The 10,103-nt window shown below is 39.1% G+C and overlaps 1 protein-coding gene across 1 annotated transcript in view; it reads left to right on the top strand.

The window, feature by feature from the left end:
- Positions 1–949: 949 nt before the first annotated feature.
- Positions 950–10,103, top strand: part of NME7 (NME/NM23 family member 7) — a gene marked incomplete at its 5' end in the record, with an annotated part of 68,939 nt that continues 59,785 nt past the window's right edge. Inside the window, 3 exons of the mRNA XM_009082362.1 lie at positions 950–1,116; positions 6,195–6,305; positions 9,531–9,581. Coding sequence (XP_009080610.1) covers positions 950–1,116; positions 6,195–6,305; positions 9,531–9,581 — 329 coding nt within the window. The remainder of the gene's footprint in view (positions 1,117–6,194; positions 6,306–9,530; positions 9,582–10,103) is intronic.

The raw sequence follows: 10,103 nt of genomic DNA, 5'->3' as shown, positions 1-10,103 counted from the left end.
ACAAAGTTTTGGGTATTCTGAAAAAAACTTACAATTCTTCTAGCCTTCTAACAAAAGAGAACTTTATTCACACATTCCAGAACATGGGGTGTAATTTTGCTCTTAAATTTTTTTTCCCCTGCAAAATCTGTGGAAATGATGTTCTTTCTTTTAATGCTGTCTTAGTCCATACACCATTGCAGTGGAGGACAGTACGTGTAATGCGAGACAGGAGGGGACGTTTGGCCTGAGGAGGACAAAACTCTTCACAGAATTCCACTTCCCCAGGAAATTGAAAGCATCTGTAATATCTATGTGCAGTGAAGAAACCATTCAGCAGGTTGCCTTTTGTGCTTTGCCAGCCCACCCAGAAAACTACACATTAGTATCTGGCTTCTGGCTTGGAATGATGATATATAAAACTGAATTGCCTTGACAGGCTTTTGAGCTTGCAGCTCTAGGCAGTGAGAACATCTCAGCCAAGTGTTGCAATCATCTATCCATCCCTGATTCTGAGTCTTAGCAGTCAAACAGAGCATAGTATCACTGGAAAAATGCCCTGAAGAGGAGACCTGCCAGTGTGTATCTGGATCGTTCTGGTGTGCCCATTGGTCTGTGAAACAGCATGGATCTGCTAGGGGGAACTCTCAGTGAGACTAGGCAGAGGTATCCACTAGGCACCTGAACATTTTATCACGACTTGAATTAGAACCAGCAAATTATGAAACAAGAAATTCAGAGATACTTGTCAGCCTGCGACTGTTGAAATGGAATAAATTTGTAATTGTGATTTAATCTTTGAAGCCTTCCTGGTACATCTGTAAGTTCAAAAGGTGAGGAATTAAATCAGTTTAGTGATCAGATTCAGTTGCACAGTACTATGGAAATTTCCGACAGTAAAGATTAAGGTGAATTTGCCCACAACTAAACCTCTTGCTATGGCAGATTTTAATCTTCTGTTTTTCTGCAGTATGATTTGAAGAACCGTCGAACCTTTTTGAAGCGCACCAGGTACGAGAGCTTACACCTCGAGGATTTATATGTGGGCAACAAAATCACCGTTTTTTCACGACATCTCTCCTTAGTGGACTATGGGAATCAATATACAGCTCGCAAGCTTGGGAGCCGCAAAGAGAGGTAAGAAGAGATGGTTTTGAAATCTTTCTTTGTGGTTGGAGTTTCAGAGAAGTTGTTTGCTAGAAATGAGGTAGGTTTTGTACACTAATAGTGGGGAGGGGAGGAGATAGCTACAAATTTACGGGCAGTTTGAAGTGATTTGATACTGATAGCTGGAGAGGAGCAAAGTGGTCCCTGCTCATGGGCAAACCCATGACTCCCATAGTTACCTGGTTGTTATCTTCAAGGCCATCTTCTCCATTGTGTCAAGTGCTGGCTCCTCTAAGTTTCTTGGGAGAAGATAAGGGAAGGATGAAAACAAGAGGACCTGTTTAGCTTTGTTGCTCCCCACCCAGGGCAGGCAGCAAGGAGGATTCTTGTGATTTGTGGGTTCTCTTGGGGCAGAAGTGATACAGTAACTCTCATATGTGCTGGACCTGGAAGGCCTGGACCTTGTGAAACTAGCACCTGTCTCTCTGGGATCTGTGTAGAAGCCTAGAGCCTTACCATTCTGATCTGCTCTGTGTTAGTAGTAGTAACTGAAAACAGCAGAAACAGGAGTGAGAGAGATCCACTCCTCTTCTCTGTTGGTTTTCCCACTATGGAGGATTTTTTCTGAGAATTTTTTTCAACATCCCTTAAGCTCTGTGTGCATGACAGAAAGTATAGAGTGAGAATGTCAATCAAAACTGGTCTTGTTTGTTAAGACAAAGTTTGTTTATAGTGGATGAAGATAAGACTCATCATATATTTTTGGTTGAAAGATTTGCCTTGGAAAATGCTGTAAGACCCCATCCAAGAATAAAAATATCAGGAGACACTTAGTAAAGTGACAGCAAGATTAATTTACAACAAATTTAAATCCAGTTTCACTGCAGTGTAGGTAATCTCTGAATTTGCAAATCAATACATTTTGATAATTTGCTCCAGCTTTTTTTTGAAAAGAACACAGAGCATTTACTCAGGTATGATATACCAGTGAGCCTTATTCACCTGCTTTCTTGGTCCCTTCCACTAACTAGGCTTATTTTGAACTCTTTTTGGACAGTTGTGCATAACCAAACAAAGAGGAAGAGTTGCAAGTTTTAACACACATATTTGTCTTAAGCACACAAAAATATTGGTGTGAAAATGTCTGTCTGGTACTTTTTCTCCAGGTTGGGGTTGGGCATGATGGAAAGGTAGCAAAGGAGGTGGAGAATGCCAAGGGATGGATCCTGTAGATGTAGCTACTCTTTTTGTTCTTCAGTGGAGCCTTGGGTAGATTACATCTTTGTATCAATGTACTTTTATAGCTGTGTCTTTCCTGCTCTGCCTAAACTAACTTAAGGCCTGGTGCTGATGCAGTGCTCATGCAGTTATACCAAGAAAAGGCAGCTTGTGTTAAAATTTTCTTCTTGTCAGAGACGTTGCTGTTCTGTCAATGAAGTGGTCTTGGGAGGGGGTGAATTTTTGTACTGCTCTACAAAAGGAAGAAAGGGCATTTCTGACATTTCAGCTGTTTGGAAAGCATTTTAGGAATGTGGTCTGAAAGATAACATAGATATGCAAGTGGTGTTACATATTCAGAATAGCCCAAAGGAAGAGAGTGAAAGGTGCCTTACACAGGCCAGAGATCCTCAAAATCCAGTTTCTTCACCTAAGCTTTCACTGAGTAAACAGTCATATCAAAAGAGTTTCCTTGGGTAAAACAGTTGCATATGAGTTATTTGTCTTTTTTGGCCCTTTCCTAGCAGGTTTTACAGCAATTATTAATTAATAGATATAATAAGATTTCTGCAGTGCATGGTAATTCCTAAAATAGTCTGTAGCTGGAATTCTGTTAAGAATTTTTAGGATGTTGTATGAGGCAGAATGTTTACCTGTCATTTTCTTGCCTTTGTGCTGCACAGGACAGTTTAGTTGACTTTGGAAGTACATTCTTTGGTCACTGAATGTGTATGCAGACAGGATCAGCAGAGGTCTTTGAGGGAGACTGAGGAATGTATGTAAAAAAGTCTTGAATGTTTCGAATTAGGGACCTTTATTTTTGTCGATGAAGCAAGGGAATGTGACTCAAGGTACACGAGGTACAAAATAGATGTGTAAAAAAAGACTAGATTTGCACAGGCCCTTTCTGGAATCAGGCTAGAATTATTAAGACAGTTCTATGTGATTTCATTTTCTAGACCTATTTTTCTTAAGTCTTGGGTAGGTTTTTAAATGCAGACATATTTTGAGTGTTGTTCTCTGCTCCCCTCACAGTGTATCATAAGGAAACCATCACAAACAGTGACTAAAATGGTTAAGTGAGTATGTGCTAGCTTACAGTGTGACACATAAGGAATCACTGGCATGGGAGAGGGATTTCAGATTCTGTAGCCTTTCACTTATAATCCTGGGTGGTTGTAACCTGAAGTAAACATTTGTCTGACTAGTGTGTTCTGTCTAAGTAGGCTATACATAGAGTCAGTATCACTGGTTTTGAAAATAGTGTTAGAAAACTTGTGTCTCAACCAGGAATACTTGTATTCTGCTTTGATTGGGATATTTTAAGCTTCTAGTCATTGACATAACCAGTGTTTCTTCCCCTACAAGATATAAGCTACTCTACATGCAACAGTTCTATTATTAGAAGTAAGTAGATCTCAAAAGTATAGTCACAGCATGCTTTCTGCATCATTCCTTTGATCAGTTCTCATCTTCTGTTGTTTCAATACTCATTGCAGTACTGTCACACAGTGCTTCTGAAAATGTAAGCAAATGACCTTAATTTTCATTCTTTTTTCTCTGTTCCTAGACATAAAACCATTTCAAAATCTACTTTTCAGACGGCATCCTGTCAAACCACAAAAAACATATTCCTAATTGAAACTAAAAATAGGGCACATGACTCAAAATCCAATCTGAGAAAGTGAAGACTTCCTTCAACATGCTGAATTATACTTTTCGTATCCTGCATACCTCTGAGAAGCTCACACTGAAACGTTTAAGTTTATACATCAGTGTTAGAGGAAAAGATGTTATAAGAGTTGATCATTGCAGTTTGTATTAATGTCTTCTATGTCAGTTGCTTCCTAATGCAATATTTCATTGCATATTGGTAGGAATTACAGTATTACTAGAAAGCTTAAAATTAGAGAAGTAAGGGACAATTCATTTCTAGCATTAGCAGTCTGTCTCGAATAGTCTGTGCAATAACACAGATTCAAAAGGGTGTTCCTCAAGGAAATGCAGACAGCACTGGAGATCTCATTCCAATGGTTTGATCCTTATTGTTCATGGGAAATGGCAGCCTTAAGAGCCTCTTATGCCAGGATGCAGGTCATGCATTGTGTGACCGAGTCGGTACATGTCATCGGTCAAGCATGCAGCTGCTCCCCCTCATATGCCTCAATTCACCCAGCACACCCTGTCATATGAGAAATGATATCATAAAATGAGGTGGAGCTGGGAAATCCTTGGGGAAGGTGGAGAGAGGCTGTAAGAGGCAGCATGGATTATACTGGCAAACTATGCTGAATGTTGGATTTCCTGATCTGAAGATAGTGCTAAACCAACTTTAATTGGCACTGCAGTGGACTGAAGCATAGTCTTGGTTGACTACTTTCATGCAGTTTCTGGCTACGCTCATAGTCCATCAGTCTTTTTGTATTGCACTTCCCAATGGATGTGGGCTAATGTGGCTCTTGTATATGAGTTTCATGATGCTTGAGGAGATCTGTTTGTTTCTGAGCTCTGAAGGCCATGTAAGTCTCTCCCTTAGTTTCAGATGAAATGTCACATATGGTCACATCTTCCTTGTTACATTTCCTGGTCTTAACACCTCCTTTGCTTTACATTTGCTGTGAAATAGTCTGTCTCTTGCCAAAGCATCTGTCAATCTGGGGTCATTTAAGGTTCAGAGTAAATGTAGTGAAAGTTCATCCATCTCCTGTAACCTCAGCATATTTGCCCCGGCTAGAACATATTCCTTCTAACCTAAAGGCCTTCCACGTTATGCTGGTATATAAAATTGGAAATTTGCAATTATTTGTCTTTAATTTAGGGAAGTACTTCAACCAAAAATTCCATCTTGGATAGCCTTCAGATGGAAAGAGCTCTTTAGATTGTGTGAGATGTGGAGTTTCTGAGATACAGGGTTGAATAAATCTGTTGGTTTGTAAACGGAGCACATTGAAGCTGACTTGCCACAAGATGAATGCAAATAGAAAAATGCAGTTTTATAGACCTTCTTTTGGTGCTTGTTATGTATGATTAATAATATGTTTAGTGCTGATGGTGTGCTTGGTGCTATGCAAAGCGCACTAATAAAACAGTCCTGGCCTTGGGGCCAGGTACAGTATAAATAGATAATTACCCAGCAGACAGGTTGTACTTGGAAACAAAGATGTGGGGGAGAGCATAGAGATTTTTGGATTGGTGTCCCTTACAATATAGCTGTCAGTCAGTATAAAAGGTATAATACCTCTTGTGCCATCCTTTTATTGTGTCTATTAACAGTGTCAGCTGTTTGGCATGCACATTGCATACCATGAAGTGTTTGTACTGCACCAAGCACAGTAGGATCTTCTCACTGAGGACTCCAGATGCTTTAAAAGTAATACCAAAGCAGTCATTTCACTCTGATCTTTGTGGAAGAAGCACATGTTTAAGTAATACTTTTAAACAGAGAATTTTAACTGCTCAGTTTTAGGGACCTGAGGAAGCACAGGAAGACATTAACAAATCAATTGTGTTCTGACCCAGAGCTGTGAGTGAGGAGCTGTAGAGATATCCACTAGCTAAGGAAGAAGTGGTCAAATTGTTTGCTCAGAGAGTGAAGGGAGAAGCCAGTAAATAATGACTCCCAGTGGAACACTGTGAGCAGACTTGGGTTAGAAAGCCAAGGAAATTATAATGTGCAAAGCTCATTCTTATCAGAATAATGTGTTGCACAGGCATTCAAGAACAGCATGGAAATTGATGAGGCACTGGGACTAGGATATGTGACTATGGCAGAATTTGTCTCTTTGATGTGATGTTTTTTTGTCTGAATACAAACCTAAGACGCATACCAAATGCTCTAAGGAAAGTAGTGTTGGCTGTATCTCTACTTTCTTTTTTTTTCCCTTCTCTAGAACACTGGCTTTGATTAAACCTGATGCAGTGCCCAAGATTGGAGAAATAATTGATATAATTATTAATGCTGGATTCACAATAACTAAGGTCAAAATGATGATGCTTTCAAGGTAAGGATTTTTTAAGGTTAGCTCTATTGTATCTAAATACTTTTACAGTTGAGAATGTTCTCTAAAGCTATCCTGTATTGTTCCACACATCAGATTCATTCCAGTGAGTAATAGAGGTAAGACTCATCAGTTTTGTAATCATGTAGGTTTCTGAAAGCATGCAGAGATTTCAGCTAAGTATTAAAAAGTGCCGTGCAAATGAGTATGGGTGATGAAATGTCTCTGTATGAATCCAAGGTGACTACCATAGCTGTAGCAATTCAGCAGTGTTTGCTACTGGTATGTCTGTATGTCCTCAACTCATCACTTCCTCATACAAACCATATAGCTCATTATAAAAGCATAGTCTTTAAAGTATTTGGTTTTCTTGCTCTCAGTAAATTCATTGTTTAAACTTGTGCTCTCAGATTTGTGCTTTGTAATGACTGAAAGTCCTAGGTAAAGCAAGTGATCTTCTGATGCTGTTGCAGGATTTTGCTCATGCATCTTCCTAATCCCTCCAGCCTTCACTATTGTGCACTTACCTCATTGAGCCTCAGGATTTAAAAGAAAGCATGCTGCAGAGGAAAGAGAGCATAATTAATTTTCTTTAGAAGACTTTCCCAAAGTTGCTGCACTATTTCTCCATTGCTGCTTTGCCAAACCTGTTCATATGCAACATGCTTTGAAAAGAAAAGCTATTTGTCTTAAGTAGTACCATTTTTATGTGCTCTTATGGTTTATGTGTGAGGTTGGGGATAATTTTCCACTACCTCAAAACCTTTTTGGCTTTCTGAAATACTGATAAAACAACTATAAGACTTCCTCCTCTTGTCTCTCTCCATTCACCTGCTGCAGTGTTTTATGATACCAGTCCCATATCCTCCCTCAAACAACTCCAATTCATGAGTTCAGTCACATTTCTAATGCTGATTTACAGTTCACAATGTCTTTCAAACCAACTTTTTTTAACTTGCTCTCCTGCAGTCTGAGAGATATGATCCTGATGTGTTGTGTTGGGTTGTTCTTCATTTCAATGTCTGTCTGAGAAGTCAAACTGTTGAGCTATATCACATGTTTCAGAGTTGACTCACACTGGAGAAAAGAAACTTGAACTTTTATTGCCTATCGCTCTATAAAAATTTCTAGTTGCCTTTATAATTGAAAATAATTATTAATAAGCTGAACATTGGGCTATGATGCTGAATGTATTTAAATAATGTCTTGGGTATTTTGTGGTTTCTCTGCATACTATACACCTTGTTCCTTGGGACTGTGCCATTTTAAAATGAGAGAACTGTGGTTTTGCCAGTGTTCTACCCTTAGATTTCTGCAGATGTGCTTGTTCACATCAGCATCATCATTACTGCATTCTTTAAAGGGATTATTAATGACATTTGTCTGCCAGTCACTGTTAAGTCTATTATGCCCAGGTGACCACTGTTTTCCATTATTTAAAAGCAGAGAAGAAATAATGAAATTAAAAAGGAACAAAGTTATGCAGCACAACTGCACTTACATGTTATTTCAATACGAATTGTTAACTGAGTGGTAGAGCTCAGTTTGTTTCAGAAATAGGTCCCTCAAATTCTTCCTTGCGTTCATAAATGACAATACTTAATCAGTTTGCATTACCTTTTCCATATTTGCTTTCCAAAATTACTTGGTGAATTAGTTTCAGAAGAGGATTTTCAGGTGAAATAGTGAATTGTAGGCAAAATTGTTTTGCAGAGTGTAGGTTTGAAGCTTGGGATTGCAAGAGTTCCTGTGTCTAGCATAATTTTTGTACCAGGTTTCTGCCTTAGTTATGAAATGGAAGAAAAGCGTATTGACTGTATGATTAATGAAAATCTTTTGGATTTTGAATGGCTCATATTTACACTGAACTGAAAGCAACAAACCAGGAATTATTTGGGTTATTTTGGTAAAAAAAGCTGGAGGAGTAGCTGTTCAAACATTGATAAATGTTAGGAAAATTAAATTCTTCTTAGGCTCTTCTTGATATTATTTCCTCTGACAATATTTGGTTTAAGTCTGGACTGCAAATGACATCCAGAGTTCCATTTCAGATGACAGAACCATGCCTTTGTTCATACTTGGAATCTGTTATTTGAAAAATACGCAGGCAGTTTCTTTTAGTAAAGAGAGCTGCTCAAAGTGAGCAAAATCATCAAGACCAGAGTAAATCAGAAGACTGTTTTTGCAGGTAAAAACAATTTTCCAAAGCTCTGCTTTGATTGTGAACCTACTACCCAGAGGAGAGATCAGCAATATTGCTCCTTTCCCTATCAGTTCTCCTGAAGAGCTGTCCTCCTCCACAAATTCCAGCTTCAGAAAGTGGCATGCACCAGGATTTAGAGCAAGCCAACACTGACCCTGTGTTCTGAACTGGAATTTTGAAGCTGCAAAATAGCAGGTTTAGAGCTGAAAACCTCCATGGGTTTTTCTAGCTGTTGCCATGCAGAATAAGCAGTTCAGTGAGCAAGAGTTAAACGTGAGAAGCAGCTGAGGAAAAAGACAGGGAAGAGAGTAGGTTGGCTGGTTGCAGGGGATGGTGGGGTGGAAAGCTTCAAAATGGTATGCCTATTGGTGGATGGATGGTGGTTCCGCACCATGGTCCTCCAAACTTGTGTAGTTGGGTGGCTGAGCCCAGTGCAATGAAGGGCATTGTGCTGCCTATGTGACTTGTCAAATTTTAGGATACTGAATAGAAACCAGGTTATGCAATATGTTGTTGTGCACCAATGTAATCAGACTTGGCCTTCAACGAGGAAGTGTTCCAGTAAAGCAGATGAATAGTTACTTATGCTTTAAAACTAAACTTCCTTAACCAATATCCCCACTCAAACAGATGAAAGATGAAAACAACATAACAGCAAATGGTTTGGCAAGAAGGCAACTCTGCTGCATTTATTTCTCAACCTGAGAATGTGGGCACCATCAGTGACCCTGAAAGTCCATGCTGTGGGCTTCAGTAATTTGCTTCCTTCCCAGATCAGGAGCATAAGGAGTTGTCAGCCATACCTGTAGCTGCACAAAATATGACAGAAAGTTAAATGTAGTTTGTGTTATTGGACATGAACACCCAACAAGCTGTCCAGCTTCGACAAACATTATATGTAGAAACATTTTGATGAACGATAGTTTGTGGTTTTCAGGGAGTGTTTTACACATATGGGTATGTGTGTGTGTATATATATATATATGTAAAATCTTATCTAAATCTATGTCTTTTTACTTTTCCAGAAAAGAAGCATCTGATTTCTATGCAGACCATCAATCAAAACCTTTTTTTAAGTAGGTACATAAATTTCAGCTTGACATGTATTAAGCTTATTTATTGAATGCATAGGATTCATTGACCGTATTTGGTACTGCAGGACCATGGGAAAACCAGATCTTGTCTTAGTTGAGTGGAGCCCTTTGCAAAGTATGCACCCTTTTCATCTTCCTCCAGTGACAGATCCTTACTTCAGCTATGCAGGGTTTTAACTCACACTCTTTACAGCCTGATGATATCAGTGGAATGTCTTTTGTGTCTCACAAGTGAAAATGCTCCTAGCAAAGGTGAAACTTCAAAGCCAGGGAAGGAGCATCTTCAGGATCAGGGTGGAGCTTGCAGATAATGAGAATTAGGGGGAAAACTTCGCTCTAAGAATCGATTTGGTAGCAACTGCTCCAAAGCATAAGTAACTGAAAGGAGAGTGCATGGGGCAGTTTTTATTGTATGGCTACCCTTGGACAAAATGTCAAATTTATATGATGCTAGACTACTCCACCTAATGTGAAAAATCTGTCTTTCCATTACTGACCAATTGA

Source organism: Acanthisitta chloris, unplaced genomic scaffold, assembly GCF_000695815.1.
Source record: "Acanthisitta chloris isolate BGI_N310 unplaced genomic scaffold, ASM69581v1 scaffold3419, whole genome shotgun sequence".
In the NCBI taxonomy this organism is placed as follows: domain Eukaryota; kingdom Metazoa; phylum Chordata; class Aves; order Passeriformes; family Acanthisittidae; genus Acanthisitta; species Acanthisitta chloris.
This window is presented reverse-complemented; position numbering and strand designations above follow the sequence as displayed.